The sequence below is a fragment of the Chiloscyllium punctatum genome, chromosome 10, assembly GCF_047496795.1.
Source record: "Chiloscyllium punctatum isolate Juve2018m chromosome 10, sChiPun1.3, whole genome shotgun sequence".
In the NCBI taxonomy this organism is placed as follows: Eukaryota; Metazoa; Chordata; class Chondrichthyes; order Orectolobiformes; family Hemiscylliidae; genus Chiloscyllium; species Chiloscyllium punctatum.
In genome coordinates this window covers 47,746,148-47,767,467 of record NC_092748.1, presented here as the reverse complement: position 1 = coordinate 47,767,467, position 21,320 = coordinate 47,746,148, and the positions used below count along the sequence as shown (strand labels likewise).

General features: G+C 40.7%; 1 protein-coding gene across 4 annotated transcripts in view; it reads right to left on the bottom strand.

Annotated features, from left to right (window-relative positions):
• The window catches only part of nckap1 (NCK-associated protein 1), a 209,606-nt gene that overhangs the window by 47,389 nt on the left and 140,897 nt on the right, over window positions 1-21,320 (bottom strand). For all 4 annotated transcript variants that reach the window (XM_072579056.1, XM_072579057.1, XM_072579058.1 and 1 more), the window contains 4 exons: window positions 14,689-14,828; window positions 13,106-13,237; window positions 11,049-11,267; window positions 10,820-10,950 (listed from right to left, as the gene is read on the bottom strand). In XM_072579056.1, coding sequence (XP_072435157.1) covers window positions 10,820-10,950; window positions 11,049-11,267; window positions 13,106-13,237; window positions 14,689-14,828 — 622 coding nt within the window. The remainder of the gene's footprint in view (window positions 1-10,819; window positions 10,951-11,048; window positions 11,268-13,105; window positions 13,238-14,688; window positions 14,829-21,320) is intronic.

Sequence of the window (21,320 nt, the reverse complement as noted above, 5' to 3'; positions counted from 1 at the left end):
GGAGATTACAGGGTGACCTGGACAGGTTAGGTGAGAGTGGTCAAATGCATGGCAGATGCAGCTTGATGTGGATAAATGTATGGTTATCCACTTTGGTGGCAAGAACAGGAAGGCAGATTACTACCTAAATGGAATCAATTTAGGTAAAGAGGCAGTACAAAAAGATCTGGGTGTTCTTATACACCAGTCAATGAAGACAAGCACTCAGGTAGTGAAGGAGGCTAATAGCATGCTGGCCTTCATGACAAGAGGAATTGAGTATAGAAGCAAAGAGGTTCTTCTGCAGCTGTACAGGGCCCTGGTGAGACCACACCTGGAGTACTGCGTGCAGTTCTGGTCTCCAAATTTGAGGAAAGACATTCTGGCTATTGAGGGAGTGCAGCGTAGGTTCACGAGGTCAATTCCTGGAATAGCGGGACTACCTTACACTGAAAGACTGGAGCGACTGGGCTTGTATACCCTTGAGTTTAGAAGACTGAGAGGGGATCTGATTGAGACATATAAGATTATTAAAGGATTGGACACTCTGGAGGCAGGAAAAATGTTTCCGCTGATGGGAGAGTACCAAACCAGAGGAGACAGCTTAAAAATACGGGGTAGACCATTTAGGACAGAGATGAGGAGAAACTTCTTCACCCAGAGAGTCGTGGCTATGTGGAATGCTCTGCCCCAGGGGGCAGTGGAGGCCCAGTCTCTGGATTAATTTAAGGAAGAGTTGGATGGAGCTCTCAAGGATAGTGGAATCAAGGGTTATGGAGATAAGGCAGGAAGAGGATACTGATTAAGGATGATCAGCCATGATCATACTGAATGGTGGTGCAGGCTCGAAGGGCAGAATGGCCTACTCCTGCACCTATTGTCTAAAGGATCGATTAGATATTACCAGCATAACTAACATCTTTTATAAGATACCATGCAAGAAGTGTATAAAAGCAACTTCGGATAAACTAGCAGGAAACTTGTCACCAGGATATACCAACTGGTCACCAAAAGACACGACCCACTATCACTAGTTTCCATACATACACACAAAGAAGGACACCACTTTGACTGGGACAACACACACATCGTAGGACAGAGGAAACGAAGACACGCACAAGAATTCTTAGAGGCATGGCATTCTAACCAGAACTCCATCAATAAACACATTGATTTAGATCCTATCTACCTCCCCTTAAAAAAAAACTGGAAATGACATCACTCACCTGAGCTACAAATCTTTCCAAAAATCGCTAATACTTCAAAAGTATTTAAAATTGCTTCACAGCAAACAGTCTTAAAAAGGTATACATTAATGCAAGTATGTCATTCATTGACACATGGTCCAACAGATTATCAAGGAAGATAGGGAGTGGGGGAGGAAGAAGGTGGGAAGGCACATGTGAGAATGTAAAATATTTCTGAAAATGAATTATTTAAAATCTTGTGCAATGTGCAGACTTCATGCAAAAATCTGACCTTTGAATCTGGAATGCAATTTCTACATAACGGCAAGTTGCCATGAGTTTCTAATCAAATTATTTAAATCAATAAGTTTACAAGCAAACCTCAGATACATAAATACTACCAGTAACACAAAGAAGAAAACTGGGATAATGAACAAATAGGTTCATAAAATTTCCAAAGCCCACTTAGATTATATATTTGTTTACTTCTATTCCATTTAAGATTTTCTTGTGACCTTTGAAATTTTTCCTGAAGGAAATTTACTTAATTTTATAACTTTATAGTTAAATGTTAGAGTCATAGAGAGTCAGAGTCACGGAGCATGGCGACAATCCCTTTGGTCCAACTAGTCCACGCTGATCACGTTCCTAAACTAAACTAGTCCCACCTGCCGGCATTTGGCCCATATCCCTCCAAACCTTTCCTATTCATATACTTTTCCAAATGTCTATTACATGTTGTAACTGTATCTGCATTCACCGTTTCCTCTGGCAGTTCACTCCACACACGAACCACTATGCAAAAAAGGTTGCTCATGTCCTTTTTAAATCTCTCTTTTCTCGCCTTAAAAATATGCCCCCTAGTTTTGAACTTACCCATACCCTAGGGAAAAGACTTTGGTTATTCATCTTATCTATGCCCCTCATGATTCTATAAGCCTCTATAAGGTTCCCCCTCAACCTCCTATGCTTCAGTGGACAAAGTCCCAGCCTATCCATTCTATTTTTATATTTCAAACCCCTCATTCCCAGCAACATCCTGTTAAATCCTTTCTGAACTCTTCAGTTTAATAATATCCTTCCAAAACAGGGCAATTGGAACTGCAGAGTACTCCAGAAGAGGCCTCACCAACATTCTGTACAACCTCAACATGACATCCCAACTCCTACACTCAAAGGTAAGCATGCTAAATGCCTTCTAAATTACCCTGTCCACCTGTGAAGCAATTTCAAATAATTATGTACCTGAAGTCCTAGGTCTCTGTTTTACAACATTACCTAGGACCCTACCAGTAGTTGTGTAAATCCTCCCTTGTTTGCCTTATAAAAACACCTCACATTTATCCAAATTAAGCTCCACCTGCCACTCCTCAGCCCACTGATCCAATTGATCAAGATCTCTTTGCAATCTTAGATAACCTTTTTCACTGTCCATTACAGCACCAATTTTGGTGAAATCAACAAACCATGCCTCCTAATCATTTATATAAATGACAAACAAAAATGGACCCAGTACTGATCCCTGTGGAACTCTGTTGGTCACAGGCCTCCAGTCTGCAAAACAAACTTCCACCAACTCCCCCAGTCTCGCCAGATCATATTTTTGATGCTGATCTAACAGTATGACAAATGTTGAAGTTCGCTTTAGTACAGAGTTAATGTCGAAAAATGCTCCAAGGAGCTTCACAGATGTAAGAAAAACAATAAAACCAAATAAAACAAAGCAGCATTAGGGATGATCCAAACAATGATTTAAAAGGTGAGTTTTAAGGAGGGTCCTGAAAAAAGCAGTTAAGATATTTAGGGAGGGCATTACAATGTTGGCCCTGGACATCCAAGGTGTGCATCCACTAGTATGGCAGAGGGAAAACAAGAGGCTAGAGTCAGAAAAATGGAAAGAGTGAATGAGAAGGGAGATTATCAAGCAGGAGGAAAGTGGCAGGGATTGAGGAAGCCATGAAAGAATTCAAATTAAAATTTAAAGCATTGGGATACCAGAACCAATACAGGAAATCAAAGATGAGGTGATGAGTATGTGGAATTCCAGTGAGATACAAGTATTTTACGTAAGCTGAAGATTACAGATTGATACAGAGCAGATGAAGAACCAGGAAAGCAGTGGAATAAGTGATTGAGAGTGACAAAAGCTCTCAGATGAAGGTTGCAGTAGCAAGTGGACTAAGATTAGATTACATTACAGTGTGGAAACAGGTCCTTCGGCCCAACAAGTCCACACCGACCCCCGAAGCGCAACCCACCCATACCCCTACATTTACCCCTTACCTAACACTACGGGCAATTTAGCATGGCCAATTCACCTAACCTGCACATCTTTGGACTATGGGAGGAAACCGGATAACCCGCAGGAAACCCACGCAGATACGGGGAGAACGTGCAAACTCCACAGTCAGTCGCCTGAGGAGGGAATTGAACCCGGGTCTCTGGCACTGTGGGGCAGCAGTGCTAACCACTGTGCCACCCACATAGATATGAACTGAATCAGACAAGGATCCAAAAGTGAAACTAAGTAATCAGTAAACAGAATTCCAATTGATTCAGTCCATTTCAGAAGCTACAAACAAGAACACAATTCGTAATAGTGGAGTAGATAAAAGGAAATGGTGTTCCTTTAAGACTGGAGTTTGACAATGCAGTGGTGGAGATGTTGATTGGGTGTCACCAACATGTACTTTGTAGCTGACTCATATCTAAAGCTGACATTACCATGTGGCTACATATAATCAACAAAGAGAAGGGGAGTGGGAGAGAAGATGCTTGGGAAAATTGAGAAGATGATGCCCTGGGTAAAACATTTGAAGATAATTCCATTAAACTGAACAACACTGAAGTCACATGATGACAATTACCTTGCCAACTGTGATAAGACAGTGGAGAGATTGAGGAGCTCAAAAACGAACATTACACCATAATTACAGAAAACAAGAGTCTTTGGTGCCTTCAATCTTTAGTTTATGTAGCAGTGGTCAAAACTGGACTGGAGCAAATTTTAATTATTTCCAAGAATGTGAGTATCACTAGCAAGGATCACATTTGTTGCCCATTCCGAGATGCATTTGAAAAGATGGTGGCAAGCTGTAGCTCTGTATTTTGGTACATTCACAATGTTGCTTGGAAAATAGCTGTAGGAGTCTGACCAAACAACTGCGAAAGAATGATAATCCAGTTCAAGGCCGGATGGAGCAGTGCTTGGAGGTGAACTTTCAACTGACTGGCTTCCCCAGTGAGTGGTCCACTTTCCTTTTTGGTGGTAGGAGGCAGGGTTTAGAAGCTGCTAGCCAAGGCACCTTAGCGAATCCCTGCGATGAATCTTCTGGATGGTATACACCGCTGCCACTCTGATTCAGTAAGGAAGTATTGAATGTAAACGTAAAAAATAGGAACTGAGGTAGACCATTCAACAAAATCATGGGTGATCGGTTTGTATTTCAACTTCTACATTTCCATTTACCCTGATAACCTCCGATTTCCTGGCCTGGTAAGTATCTACTTACTGCTGCCTTAAATATAGTCGGTAAACCCACCTTCACCATTTTCTGAAGCCAAGTTCCAAAACTGCACAATACTCAGGAATAAAATTCTCATCTTGTCTAAGAGGGGCCCCAATTTTAGAACAGTGACCCCTATTTCAGGACTCACTTCCAAGAAGAAACATCCTTCACATATCCACCTTATCAAAATCAATCAGGATCTGATACAGCTCAATCAAGTCATCCCATATTCTTCTAAACTCCAATAGCAACAAGTTCAGCCTATTCTAATAAGCCTGTTGGAAATTTAACCTGGTTGATGGGGTGCCAATTACTTCGGCTGCTTTGCCCTGGATATGCCAAGTGGAAAAAAAATTCCATCTCACCCCCAACCTGTACCTTATTGATGGTAGATAGGCTTTGTAGGGTCAGCTTCAATTTTGGAGATGACAAGTCAAGTATTACAGAAGAGACCATGGCTGGAAATGAACATAAATTTGTAGAGGCAAAGTAATTATTAAACTTTTGAGATGGGTGACAATAGCAATTTTGAAAGTGACAAAATCTGAGAAAGAATCATTTACAATATCAGCTAGAATTTGTGCAAAAGAAAACTGCACATAAGTTTATTAGAAATAGGAAAAGGCAAGATTAGCTGACAAAGAAAGAGAAAGGAGACAACTGACAGACAGTTGACAGATCCAGGGACGAAGTAAGGCTCTTCAGGATACAACAGAGGTTCCTGAAAGAATAGTCTCAAACGTAGAGGCAAATCCATGAGCACATATACGACTATAAAGAGGAATTAGGCAATGATAGGCAGTAAAGAAACTGACGGTTACCTTTGTTCTGGACGATGAGGGGAATGGGGGAGTGTGCAATAGACAATGAATATTTTGAAGGACAGACAAGAAAAATAAAGTGCGACAGTGGGGAAGAGGTTAAAAAGTTATTTCAGATCTCATTCAAAGTTGAACAGTTTCTGGATAACTGGGGATCTTTCTGGGGAAGGTGGGACCTCTATAAACAGGATGGTCTACACCTGAACCTGAGGGGCACCAGTATCCTTGGGGGGAGGTTTGCTAGTGCTCTTGTTGGGGGGGGGGGGGGGGGGGGGTGGTTAAAACTAACCCTGCAGGGGCATGGGAACCTAGACTGTAGCTTTAGGGTGCAGGATCTGGAGTGTACAGAGGTTAGGAACATGGCATCAATCTCAAAGGAGGGTGCCTGTAAACAAGAAAGTGGCTTGAAGTGTGTATACTTCAATGCAAGAAGTATACAAAATAAGGTAGGTGAACTTGCAGCGTGGGTTGGTACCTGGGATTTCGATGTTGTGGCTATTACGGAGACATGGGTAGAACAGGGACAGGATTGGCTGTTGCAGGTTCCAGGGTTTAAATGTTTTAGTAGGGTCAGAGGTGGGGGTAAAAGAGGGGGAGGTGTGGCATTGCTTGTACAAGATAGTATTACAGCGGTGGAAAGGACGATGGATGAAGACTCACTATCTGAGGTAGTTTGGGCTGAGGTTAGGAATAGGAAAGGTGAGGTCACCTTATTAGGAGTTTTCTACAGGCCTCCTAATAGTCCGAGAGACGTAGAAGAAAGGATTGAGAAGATGTTTCAGGAGAAGAGTGAAAGTAATAGGGTGGTTGTTACGGGGGTCTTTAACTTTCCTGATATTGACTGGGAAAGCTATAGCTCAAGTTCGTTAGATGGGTTGGTGTTTGTCCAATGTGTGCAGGAGGGTTTCCTAACACAAAATGTAGACAGGCCAACAAGAGGTGAGGCCATACTGGATTTGGTTCTGGGTAACGAACCAGGCCAGGTGTTAGAATTGGAGGTCGGGGAGCACTTTGGGGACAGTGACCACAATTCGGTGACTTTTACTCTAGTGATGGAGAGGGATAAGTGTGCACTGCAGGGCAAGAGTTATAGCTGGAGGCAGGAAAATTATGATGCGGTGAGGCACGACTTAGGATGCGTGGCTTGGAAAGTAGGCTTCAAGGCAAGGGCATAATTGATATGTGGAGCTTGTTCAAGGAGCAACTATTGAGTGTCCTTGATAAGTATGTACCTGTCAGGCAGGGAGGAAAGGGTAGTGTGAGGGAGCTGTGGTTTAATAAGGAATTGGAATCCCTTGTTAAATGGAAGAGGGCGGCCTATGTAAAGATGAGCCGTGAAGGTTCAATTGGGGCGATTGAGTGTTATAAGGTAGCCAGGAAGGATCTGAAGAGAGAGCTAAGAGCAGCAAGGAGGGGACATGAAAAGTCCTTAGTTGGTAGGATTAGGGAAAACCCAAAGGCTTTCTATAGGTATGTCAGGAATAAAAGAATGACTAGGGTAGGAATAGGTCCAGTCAAGGATAGTAGTGGGAAGTTGCGTGTGGAGGCGGAAGAGATTGGGGAGATACTGAATGAATACTTTTCGTCAGTATTCACTCAGGAACAGGACATTGTTGCCGATGTGAATACTGAGTCACAATTAATTAGAATGGACGGCTTTGAGGGATGTAGGGAAGAGGTGTTGGAAATTCTGGAAAGGGTGAAAATAGATAAGTCCCCTGGGCCTGATGGCATTTATCCTAGGATTCTCTGGGAAGCAAGGGAGGAGATTGCAGAGCCATTGGCCTTGATTTTTATGTCCTTGTTGTCTACAGGAATAGTGCCAGAAGACTGGAGGATAGCAAATGTGGTTCCCTTGTTCAAGAAGGGGAGTAGGGATAACCCTAGTAACTATAGGCCGGTGAGCCTCACTTCTGTTGTGGGCAAAGTCTTAGAGAGAATTGGAAGGGATAGGATTTATGAACATCTGGATAGGAATAATGTGATCAAGGATAGTCAGCATGGTTTTGTGAAGGGCAGATCGTGCCTCACAAACCTTATTGAATTCTTTGAGAAGGTGACTAAGGAGGTGGACGAGGGTAAAGCGGTAGATGTGGTGTATATGTATTTTAGTAAGGCATTTGATAAGGTTCCCCATAGTAGGCTACTGCAAAAAATATGGAGGTATGGCATTGAGGGCGAGTTGGAGGTTTGGATTAGGAATTGGCTGGCTGGAAGAAGACAGAGGGTAGTAGTTGATGGTAAAGGTTCATCTTGGAGTGCAGTTACTAGCGGTGTTCCGCAAGGATCTGTTTTGGGACCATTGCTGTTTGTCATTTTTATAAATGACCTGGAGGAGGGGCTAGAAGGTTGGGTGAGCAAGTTTGAGGATGATACGAAAGTCGGTGGAGTTGTTGACAGTGAGGAAGGATGTGTCAGGTTACAGCGGGATATCGATAAGCTGCAGAGCTGGGCAGAAAGGTGGCAAATGGAGTTCAATGTAGCTAAGTGTGAGGTGATTCACTTTGGTAAGAGTAACAAAAAGATGGGGTACTGGGCTAATGGTCGGATACTTGGTAGTGTGGATGAGCAGAGGGATCTTGGTGTCCATGTACACAGATCTCTGAAAGTTGCCACCCAGGAAAATAGTGCGGTGAAGGTGGCATATGACGTACTGGCTTTTATTGGTAGAGGAATTGAGTTCCGGAGTCCTGAGGTCATGTTGCAATTGTATAAGACTCTGGTGCGGCCGCATCTGGAGTATTGTGTGCAGTTTTGGTCGCCATACTATAGGAAGGATGTGGAGGCACTGGAACGGGTGCAGAGGTGGTTTACCAGGATGTCGCCTGGTATGGTAGGAAGATCGTATGAGGAAAGGCTGAGGCACTTGGGGCTGTTTTCATTGGAGAAAAGAAGGTTTAGGGGTGACTTGATAGAGGTGTACAAGATGATTAGGGGTTTAGGTAGGGTTGACCACGAGAACCTTTTTCCACGTATGGAGTCAGCTATTACGAGGGGGCATAGCTTTAAATTAAGGGGTGGTAGGTATAGGACAGATGTTAGGGGTAGATTCTTTACTCAGCGAGTCGTGAGTTCATGGAATGCCCTGCCAGTAGCAGTGGTGGACTCTCCCTCTTTATGGGCATTTAAACGGGCATTGGATAGGCATATGGAGGATAGTGGGCTCGTGTAGGTTAGGTGGGCTTGGATCGGCACAACATCAAGGGCCAAAGGGCCTGTACTGCGCTGTATTTTTCTATGTTCTAGCTGTTATTTTAAAATGTGCAAACAATGAAAACTTATTTTTGGACAAGTGTCTTCTAGCACTAAATTACAGTTGAAACGAGACTTTAAAATCCACCCCAGCAATAACTGAAAAAAGTTGTAAAACATTTTAAAAACCATCCAAACGAAACTATGATTTTAAGGAACTGAACCGTTAAAATTTTAGTTTTGTATGTTAGCCAAAGGTTGATTTTATGGGATTTTTCTGTTTAATAATAATCTTTGCATACCAAAGAGCTATAACCACTTAACTTTATGACTCAGTTGAGACAGAAACATGCATTTAAAGGTTTTGCCCTGTTGATAATTTTTCATCAGTAGTCAGTCACTTTGGCCGTATGTCAAAGATGGTGTGAAAATAATTCTGGTTATACTGTTACTTCATGAATGTTATTTCCCCCAAGTATAAACATGGTGCTGCTTATGCCTGCACTGATTGCATGCAGCATTTTAATTCATGACTGGCAATGTAAATGTTGAGGAAACAGATACCATTTTAAAAAAAACCATCATTAGTACATGCCAGAGAACACTGGCAACCCTCAGCCATTCTGGAACAAAGTGTTTATGGACAAATCTTTTTCCAGTCAGTTGGATTGTTTATTTATGGGAGAGAATGCTTCATCCAATTGACTTGATTCCTACATTACAATATAGTTTAGAAAAAAAACACTTTTGCTGCAGAATAAGCTGAAGCAATTAGTTAGGTAGTTGAGATGCACTTTAAGGGATTATGAAGGAAGGGAAAACAAGTAGAATGAAGTTAGAGTTGACCTCAGGCAACAATATGGGGCTGTACAGATTCTATGCAGCCTAAATTACATACTGCTTTTGCAATAAATAGTTGCTTAGAGAGGTGACTTTACAGAGCTTAATGAGATAACTGATAAACAGATACATTTGGAATATTCTGGACTTCTTTACCTCAAACATCCTGTCCCAGTTCCACGTCCAGAGAAATTACTTAGTCCTCATAAGCCACAGAATTTGTAAATGAAGCAAAAACGTTATGGGAGTTTCCTGGAACACACTATATATTTTTCCAAATATCTCGTCTAAAGCTCAATTTATATTTCTGTGCAAATGGAAATTCAACTTTGAAACCTTTGTAATCAGATGCTTCCAAGGCAAAGGCATTTCAAAGTCTTTTGCTCAGTTAAGAACAAGTTTAACAATCCTAAAAACTGAGACAAGGAATAAACTCAAACAAGTGGGACAGAGAATTCATTGTGTGCCTGAAAGGTAAGCCTATATTTTGTGCCCCTGTATTAAACTCAAGAACATACAATTCCCGTAGAAATCAAGTTCTGTTTTGTCTCTCCTTTCAACAGCTGATCCATCTCACTGATATAAAAGTAATTCTGACTCCTGACTGTTATCTGACAGTCACTGATGGAAGTGTACTGGGTAGGTATTTAAAGGTAACATTTGGACAACCTTTTTTTAAAAGTACATATCTTTGTCAAGTCTCTGGGATGTCTTGCAATCAAAAGAAATTCCTGGGAATTGCTGTGAGAAACAAGAGAAGAATCCTGGGTTTGTTGTTAAAATGTTTCTATTACTCCATTTTTCTTAGTTCTAAATGTTTTGGAGACAGGGTGGCAAAAACAGCCGCTTGGGTAAGGCAATTGGGAAGTCAAGGAACATTTAATGAAAACACCAAGAGTATGCCTAACTGCAGTCAGCAACCTTGTAATTATTGGCAATAAGAAGCAATGGAACCGTTAGTGTAAAAGGTTAACATAGTCAGGAGAAGCTGGAAATGGAGAGATCTGAAAGAGTAGACGAAGAGTTAAAACTTAAACTCCTTTATTGAAAACATTTGAATTCACCAGTTGAAAATACATATGGTACTTTCACAGAGGCTTCTTGGCAGTATCTGTCTTATTTCCGCTATTAATAGCTGGAGACAGGAAAACAGTGAGGCAAAATAAGGTCACAGAGAAGTGGAGGCATGTAGTGGGTTAAACAAAACCACTTTGGAACAGATATGGTAAGGTTAAGTGGTTTCTTCACAAAAAGAAGAGATATTTGGAAGAAAGTGCTTCAACATATTTACCAGAAATGTCTGAATATTCCTCTGCGTTAAATGTCAGTTCACTCTCTGTAGGCAGGTTCACAAATGCCTTCATGGCTGGAAAGTATGCAATGTGTCCATTGCTGACTTGTCGCAAAAGAGTTTCTAGATACCTGTGAAGGTGTACAGCTAGATTAGGTGGTTTTGAAACATGAAATATATCAATAAATGCTCTTTACACACGTCATACACATATCACTTCAATACTTGCCAGTTGGTATATAAGCTAGTTATGGTAGGTTCACCATGACTATCTAAATGTTGTGTCTGCTGCAGAAGAACATTGTTAAAAACTCTGGTGATATCAATCTGCACGTAGTTTTCAATGGACTGAAGTACAGTCATGTAGGCTTTCACACTTGTCAGCAGCTCAGAAGGCTTAGCGATCTCTTGTGTTGCTTGATTGTACATAGTCATTCCCACAATTGATCTGAAATTAAAACACAAGTGCAACCTTAAAAATAATAATTTACATCCAGAACTCAGACACATTCTGCAACCAAAATAAGAACAATGATGTCTAAGTAAATGGCAACTGAACATTTTCACTACATTAGATATTTTAACAATATCACCACCAAATTAATCCTCTAAAACCATAATTTCAAAATGGATTCAGTACAATTTGCTAACCAAGTAATTTTTTCATTTTACATTTTTCCACTCCTCTTGAACAAAATCTCTCTGATGTATTTGGTGAGCCTATCAATGAGAAACTACTGAGATCAAACAAACTATGGACATGCCTGACAATTAAATTAAGGACCGTTAGCAAATGTATTAATGCAATAAATGTAATCTGAGAGAAATATTTCAGATGGAACTGTTCTTGAACTCAAGTGGGAATAATATATCCAATACAAGTCAAACTGATCCAGCAAAAACAATGAATGGTTTTTAAAAAATCGTAATAAGCCAAAAACTCTAACATTTGGCAGTCCATAAATTGCGTTAAGTTATTTTCGTTGACTGTAGCATCTTTAAGTTCAGACAACACATTAAATTTCAGTTGAGTTTTTTTTTGATGTTTTATGTATTAACCAATTAATACAAATCTATAATAAAACTGAAGACTGAATGAATACTGAAGCAGTTGTATATTGCTTTGTAAATATAATTGCAAATAAGATAGGTGGGAAAAGAAAAAATGTTTTAATCTTTAAAAATCATGTTAATATTCTTCCTTCTCTCAAGGCATTTTATTTTTGTTTGAGACATTTCTATACTGGACAGCTCAAGCAAATGATTGTCATGCTTGTCATCACTGATAGCAAACTAGATTAGGAAAGGGAACAATATGCCAGGCTCCATTCTTCCTGCCTTGAAGTTGCAGCAGAAATTCCTTCGATTAAAAGAGAAAAAAAAGCCAATGGTGAGGTCTTGTCAGTACTCCTCTTCCAAATCTTTCAGACTGGAGCCACTTAAATAACCTTTGCTCACTTGCTGATACTACCCGACTTCGCACAGATATAAAATAAATTTAGGGATTCTATGTAAAGACCAGGTGAAGTCGTACAGTGAGGAAACAGGCCATTCAGCCCAACAAGTCCACACTGACTCATCAGAGCATCTCACCCAGACTCATCCCCCTCCCCTCCCCCTGTGACCCTGCATTTCCCACAGCTAATCCACCTAATTTACACATCCCTGAACACTATGGGCAATTTAGTATGACCAATCCACCTAGCCTGTACATCTTTGGATTCTGGGAGCAAACATGAGCACCCGGAGGAAACCCATGCAGATTTGGGGACTAAGTGCAAATTCCAAACAGACAGTTGCCAGAGGGTGGAATTGAACACGGTCTTCAGTGCTGTGAGGCAGCAGTGCTGACCACTGAGCCACCGTGCTTGCCCATGGTTGTATGGCTCAATCTTTATTGACTAAATTGGCTGATGGTCCCTTTAAAAGTCAACACACTTTACGTTACCTCTTTCCCAAAACCAGGATCCAAATATTCTATATTTTCAATAATGCTTTTATAAACAACGAGGGCTCAACTCTGATTCTACGCCTTTCCTGTAAGGGAAGGAACATCTGAGCACATGTACACAAAATCAAGGAACCAGTGAAGATGGTGAAACTGGTATTTTCCATTTCACGTAGACTCATTCTTCACCATCTTGCCATCAGTTTAATGAACTGAATAGTTGCTAATTTCATATTTTTTCAATGACAAATTTAATGTTGGCCTTATAACTTAGTGATCCTAGAATACCACATACATATGCTGCATTTTTCTTTTACAAAATTGGGTAAACATCTTACTTAGTAAAGCGTATTTCCAAATGTGAAGTCAAATACTCGCGTGGTGTAAAAGTGTGCTCCCAGACGACTAAATTAGGAACATAATTGATGGAGAAACAAAGCTCAGAGAGAGCAGTGTGAAGCTTGTCCAAACTGAAAAACAAAAACAAACAAAAGATTTGGCTAATGCTTTTAAGAAAAAATCCATAATTAGAAAAGTAATTAAAAAAATTGTTTTAACATTTCTCAAATGCCTCAAAACAATTCTTGAGTAATTGCTTTAAAACATGATCGTTATGTAAACAAACACACGTATGTAAAACTAGAGTAACAGATTACTAATTAAATTGTCAGACTGCTTATCAAACAATTACCTTGATTTTAACTAATTAAGTATTCCTAAGTTGAAAGTCACTGTCTTCAGTTCCTACTACATATAGACCTACTGCCACTTTTCTCTTTCAGTCGTTCACTCACACCAGACATTTGATTCCAAAAGATAAGCTTTTGTCAACATAACTGATCCGCCATAAAGGATGTCTATTCTCACCAAACCAGACTGCCTTAATTCTAGAACTGCTGAACTTTCATTCGTGCCTTCCTTGTCCAACGTGCTTCCCCTTCGCTCACATTACCCCAAAACTTTGGTGTGTGCATTCCTCTAATTCTGGTTACTTGTGTACTCCCAATTTTAATTGCTTCATTGTCAGTGGCTGTGTTTTCAACTGCTAAGGCTTTTCCAAATTCACTACCAAGACATCTCTTTTCTCTTTGAAGATGATCCGTAAAACCAATTACTTTGCATAAGTCTTCATTGTGGAAGACACCAGCAGCATACCAGAACTTGAACAGTCAGGGGGCAGAGGTAAGTTTAGGTGTCATGAACAAGGAGAAGATGCTGAGGAAGCTGAAAAGTCTGAAGGTGTATAAATCATCTAGCTCAAATGGATCACACCCCAGAGTCTTAATGAGATGTCTGAGGAGTTTGTGGCAGCATTAGTGATTGCTGAAAGATTATCACCAGAGTCAGGGAGGGTCCTGGAGGACTGGACAATGGTTAATATAAAACCCCGCTTAAGAGGAGGAGGAGGCAGAAGACGGGATTTTATCGGCTGGTTCGCATGCCCTTAGTCATTGGTAAGTTTACAGAGTTCATTATTAAGGATGAGATTGCAGAGTACTTGGAACTACATAAGATAGGGCAGAGTCAAGCACAGCCTGGTTAAGGGGCCAACATATCTGATAAATCTGTCAGAATGTTTTGAGGTGGTAATGGCCAAGCAAGATGGTGTCACGGGCAAGGTACTAGCACAGGTAGAGGATTGGCTGACAGGCAAAAGGCAGACAGTAAGGATAAAGTATTCTTTTTCAGGCTGACAGCTGGTGACTCGTGGTGTTCTACAGGGGTCAGTGTTGGGACAACAACTATTCATGTCTCAGGATATCACTGAAACAAGTAGAAGACTGTTTAATACAAGAAATCAAACTTCAATGGTTTTTTTTCCACAATTTCTGACTTCCAAACACTTTTCTATTTAAACAATTAATCTGGAAAAAATTGACTAAAGAAAATTACAAAAAAGTGACACTTGAAGATTCCTCACTTGGTAACCAGTAGTCTGTTCTTTCTCATACTCTCCACTCCTGGTTTCTCCCTTTCAGGTTCCCCTTTCTTTCCAGTCTGTTTTTTGGACTTTTTATTCACTGCTTGACTGATAGTCTTGGCACAATGTTTTGGCAATAACTGCAGAACAGAAAAAAACAAGCAAATGGAATCTTTAAAACAGCTTAAGAGATAAACATGCCAAAGCTAACACAATTGATATATGATTGAGGTAGGACTTCACATCAAGTGTATTGATTTTCTGAAACTAGGGTCCTGAACTTAATGAAAGCTAATTTTGATGGTACGAGGCATGCATTGGCTAGGGTAAGCTGGCCAAGGTTACTTAAGAGGTTGATAGTGGATAGACAATGATAGACATTTAAAAGATTATAGAGTCACAGAGATGTACAGCATGAAAACAGACCCTTCAGTCCAACTCCTCCATGCCAAACAGACATCCCAACCCCATCTAGTCCCACCTGCCCACACCTGGAACATATCCCTCCAAACCCTTCCTATTCACATACCCATCTGAATGCCTTTTAAATGTTGCAATTGTACCAGCCTCCACCACTTCCTCTGGCAGCTCATTCTGTATACATATCACCCTCTGCGAGAAAAAGTTGCCCCTTAAGTCTCTTTTATATCTTTCTCCTCTCATCCTAAACCTATTCTCTCTAGCTCTGGACTCCCCCACCCCAGGGAAAAGACTTTGTCTATTTATCCTATTCATGCCCCTCATGATTTTGTAAACCTCTATAAGTATGGATGAATTTCAACAATTGTACATCCCTATCTGGTGTAAGCATAAAACAGGGAAGGTGGCTCAACGATGGCTAACAAGCGAAATCAGGGTTAGTGTTAAAAGTCATAACAGAAGACATTTAAATTTGTCAGAAAAAGCAGCAAACCTGAGGGCTGGGAGAAAATTGAAATTCAGCAGAGGACCAAGGGTTTAATTCAGATGGCAAAAATACAAATGAAAGCAAGTTTGCATGAAAAGTAAAAACTGACTGCAAAAGCTTCTATATATATGTGAACACAAAAAGACTGGTAAAGGCAACTATAGGTCATAGAGACGTACAGTTAAAATTTGTAATGAACAAAGATATGGCGGACTAGTTGAACAAATACTTTGGATCTGTCTTCATTAAGCAGGACACAAATAACATTCAGGAAATGCTAAAAGACAGAGCGTCAAACATAAAGGAGGAACGGAAGAAAATCCTTATTAGTCAGGAAATGGTCTTGGGGAAATTGATGGGATTAAAACACTAAGTCCTCAGGATCTGTTGTTGTGCATCCCAGAGAACTTAAGGAATTGTCCCTAAAAATAATGGATGCACTGATCAATTTCCAGCATTCTGTAATCTCTGGAAGAGTTCCAATGGACTGGAGAGTACCTAATGTAACTTCACTCTTTAAAAAAGGATGGAGAGAAAATGGGGAATTATTGGAAGGTTAGCCTCATATGAGTGGTGGGGAAAATGGGGGAGTCAATTATTAAAGATGTAATTACTGAGAATTTGGAAAGCAGTGACAGAATCATCCTAGTTGGCATGGATTCACTAAAGGAAAATCATGCTTGATAAATCTTCTGCAACTTTTTTTTTAAGGATGTGACCAGTATAACATACAAGGGTGCATTAGTAGATGTTGTGTCTCTAGACTTTCAAAAGGCTTCTGACAAGGTTCCACACAAGAGATTAGGAAGGAAAATTAAAGCTCATGGTATTGGAAGTAATGTATTGACATGAACAGAGAACTGGTTGGCAGACTGGAAGCAGAGAGTTGGAATAAATGGGTTCTTTTCAGAGTGGCAGGCAGTAACAAGTGGGGTATTGCAGTATTCAGTGTTGGGACCTCAGCTGTTCACAATATACTTTGATGATTTGGACGAAGAAATTGAGTGCATATCTTCAAATCTGCAAATGACACTAAGTTGGGTGGCAGCGCATGAAATGAGAAGAATGTTAAGAGGTTGCAGGGTTACTTGGACAGACTGGTCGAGTGGGAAAATACAATATAATGTAGATAAATGTGAGATTATCCATTTTGGTTGCAAAAACAGGAAGGCAGATTAGTATCTGAATGATAGCTGTTTAAGAAAAGGTAACATGCAACAAGACCTGGGTGTCATGGTGGAACAGTCACTGAAGACTGTCAAGAATGTGTAGCAGGCAGTGAGGAATGCTGGCCTTCATTGTGAGAGGATTGGAGTATCAGAGTAAGGATGCCTTGCTGCAGTTATACAGAGCCTTTTTGAGGCCACACCTTGAATAGTGTGCACAGTTTTGGTCTCCTAGTCTGAGGAAGGACATTGTTGCTATTGAGGGAGTCCAATGAAGGTTTACCAGACTGATTCTCGGGATGGCAGGTCTAACATGAGTCAAGATTGGATTGACTTGGCTGAAAGTCGTTGGAACTTGGAAGATTGAGTGGGGATCTCTTAGAAGCATATAAAATCCTGATGGGACTGAACAGACTAGATGAGGGAAGAATGTTCCCAATGTTGGGGAAGTCCAAAACTAGGTGTCATAGTCTAAGAATAAGGGGTGAGCCATTCAAGATGGCGAAGAGATGACGAAGAATTTTTCACTGAGTTGTGGACCTGTGAAATTCTCTCCCACAGGAAGCTGTTGGGGCCGGTTCATTAGATCTATTTAAGAGGGAACTGGACATGGCTCTTGTGGCTCAAGGGATCAAGGGGTATGGAGACAAAGCAGGAATGGGATATTGAAATTACATGATCAGCCATGATCATATGGAATGGTGGTGCACGCTTGAAGGGCAGAATGGCCTACACCTACAACTATTTTCTACGTTTTGATGTTTCATATATTTTCCAAAAAATAGTTAATTGAATTATTGGTCAAAACTTTTTATTGTGTTGAATCAAATATATGTAAAACATTCAATTCTTTGTTGGACAATTAGGAAAAAACTGCTAAATAATTTCAAGCAGCAAAACATTAAACCTATTTTTCAAGAGACAATTCCTTTTTTTTACTCTTGACAAACAACTTACAAGTTTGTGTTTTCCATGTTAATTATAAATGCCAAGCAAGTGACAGTTTTAAACATTTTCCTGAAAACAAAATTTCTTTTGGATGCTCTAATGTTGTAATCCAAATTATTGCCCACATATCATGGATAACCAACTTTCTAGATCAACAGGAACTGTATAGCATATGTACTCTTGTCCTTTACTGATATTATATTTAAGTTAGATTTTGAATTTTTCTTTCCAGGAAGAGTGTGGTGGCTAAAATAGAGAACCCCAAAAATGATTTATACTCTCCATCAGAAATATCAATTCTGCACCAGATGTACTTTACCACATATCTGAACAGTTTATCGACAGATATTGGGGTTTTTAGCCAATGGAAGCCTGGGAGAGTAAGAATAATGTAAGAAAATCAGAAGTGCTTTTATTATTTTTGCTACAAGGAAAAAAACAATTTAAAAAAAATTACCTTGAAAAGGCATCTACAAAAGGAACAGGTCTCTACTTTTTTTCTTTTATTGATTAATTGTCTAAAGTTCTTATGCTTAAGCTTTTTGCTATTTTGTGTATTGCCTGAATGTGCAAATTTCATGTTATGAAAAAAGCATTCCTAAAAAGATATTTCCTTTACATTTTATATCGGTGCTGAGACATGCAGACTCTTAAATACCCTAATAAAACCAAACTACTCATATATTGTACAAATAACTAAGTATCAATAAGCATTCATAATTTTCTCCATACAGTTTTCAGTTGTTCCAAATTATTTCTCTTTCCTTCATCCATAGCATGTACAGCTCATCAGTCTTATTTTGATAGACAGCATGAGACTTAAATCAATTCTTGCCCAGCACAACTCTCAGCATTCACCACAGTTTTGGAGGTAGCATATTGGCATGGACAGAGAATTCACTCATGAGCAGGAAATAGCGAGTGTGGGATAAGGAGTTTTTTTTTTAGGTTGGTGACCTCTGACAGTGGGGTTCCTTGGGGATCAGTACTGGACTGTAACTGTTTACAATATATATATGAATGACTTGGAGGAAGGAAGTGAATATATTGTAGCCAAATTTACTGACAACTCTGAAATAGGTGGGAAGGCAAAATGTGAGAGGGATACAAACAGCTTGAGAGATATTGATAGGTTAAGTGGGAAAAATGATGTCAAACAGAGTATAATGTGGAAAAGTAAAAAGTTACTCATTTTGGAAGGGAGGACAAAAGATCTGCGTTGTTGAAATGAAGAAAAGCTGCTGAAACCTGTAATACAAAGGGGCTTGGGGGCACATAGATGCAACAGGTAATCAGGAAAGCTAATCGAATGTTGGTCCTTATTTTAAGGGCACTGGAGTACAAGAGTAGGGAAGTCTTACTGCAACCTTACAAAGGTGCTGGTAAGACTATGACTAAAATACTCAAGAGCAGTTTTGGTCCCTTTATTGAAGAAAATATATAGTTTTATTGAAGGAATTCAGAGAAGGTTCACTCGGATGATCCCTGGTTGGAGGGATTATCTTTGAGACAAGATTAAACAGGTTGGGACTCTACTCACCGAAGTTTCGAAGAATGAGAGAATATCTCATTGAAATATATAGAATTCTTAAGGAGCTTGACAGGGTAAATGCTATGAGCATGTTTCCCCTCATGGGAGAGTCGAGGACTACAGCATAGTTTCAGAATAAAGGAGTGCCAATTTGAGACCAAGACTAGGAGGAATTTCTTCTTTCAGAGGGTTGTGAGTCTTCCTAACTCCTTGCCACAGACAGCTGAAGGGGCAGAGTTCCCGTGTATATTATTTATGGCTGAGACAGATTCTTGATCAATAGGGGAATTAAGGGTTATGGGGAAAGGGCAGGAAAGTGGGCATGAGGAATGTCAGTTCAGCCATGACATTATTGAATGATTGAACAGGTTCAAAGGTCATTACACCGACCATACCAGAAGAGAGGAGACAGGTGCAAGAGACACCAGGGGAAGTACCTGTCAGGAACAAGTTGAATCTTTTGGAAACAGTAGAGACAGATGAGACTGCCAATCCGCGAGGTGACCAGGTCTGTCAATCAAAAGTTGGCGTGGATGCAGAGCAGAAGAGTCGGTCATCGCACAGAGCCGTGGTAATAGGGGACTCCATAGTGAGAGGAACTGACCGGGGTTTTTGTGGCAGCAGGCGGGACTTAAGGATGGTGTGTTGCCTTCCTGGTGCCAAGGTTAAAGACATCACAGACAGAGTGCAGGAAATCCTCAAGGATGAAGGTGAAGAGCCAGAGGTGGTGGTACATGTCAGCACAAATGATGTCGGGAAGAAGAGGAAGAACATACTACAGCGGGACTTCGGAGAACTAGGAAGAAGGCTGAAAAGCAGGACGTCCAAGGTGGTTATCTCCAGTTTGCTTCCAGTTCCTCAGGCTGGTGAGGCCAGAAACAGGGAGATAATGGACTTGAACGTGTGGCTGGGGAACTGGTGCAGGAAGCAAGGATTTAAATTCTTGGATCACTGGGGTATGTTTTGTGGTAAGGATAAATTATATAAGGGAGACGGTTTGCAACTTAATAGGTTAGGCACCAGCATTTTGGCAGGCAGGTTTGCTACTGCAACACAGCTATGTTTAAACTAAGTAGCAGGGGGAGGGGACAAACTGGATGTTTAAGAAGGAAATTGAAGGGAAAGTTAGAACAAGGGAAGTCAAGAAAGACAACTGCATCAATGAGGCAGAAAACTCAAAAAGAGATCATGCTGTAAGGTTGAGTGAAATAGGAGTTGATGGGAAGGGTGAGGGCAGTAACAAATTAAAAATACTATACATGAATGCACGAAGCATGAGAAATAAGATGGATGAACTTGAGGCTCTTTTGGAAATTGGCAGATACGATATTGTGGGGATAACTGAGACGTGGCTTCAAGTGGACAGGGCCTGGGAAATGAATATTCAAGGCTACACGTGCTTTCGTAAGGACAGACTGACAGGCAGAGGGGGGGGGGGGGGGGGTGGCCATGTTGGTAAGGGATGATATTCAGTCCCTTGCGCGGGGGTCCTAGAATCAGGGAATGTAGAGTCTCTGAGAAATTCTAAGGGTAAAAAGACCCTCTTGGGAGTTATCTACAGGCCCCCCAAACAGTAGTCTGGATGTCGGATGGAAGTTGAATCAGGAGCTGAAATTAGCCTGTCACAAAGATGTAACTACAGTTGTAATGGGGGATTTCAACATGCAGGTAGACTGGGAGAATCAGGATGGTATTGGACCTCAAGAAAGAGACTTTGTGGAGTGCCTCAGAGATGGATTCTTAGAACAGCTGGTGCTGGAGCCTACCAGGAAGAAGGCAATTCTGGATCTGGTATTGTGCAACGAACCAGAATTGATCAGGGACCTCGAACTGAAGTAGTGACCATAATACAATAAGCTTCAATCTGCAATTTGAGGAGGAGAGGGTACAATCGGAACTGACAATATTTCTGGTGAATAAAGGGAACTATGGCACTATGAGGGAGGAGCTGGCCAAAGTTCAATGGTGCAATACCTTAGCAGGGATGACAGTGGAGGAACAATGGTGGATATTTCAGTGTATAATGCAGCAGATGCAGGATCAGTTCATTCCAAAAAGGAAGGAAGATCCTAGGAGGCGG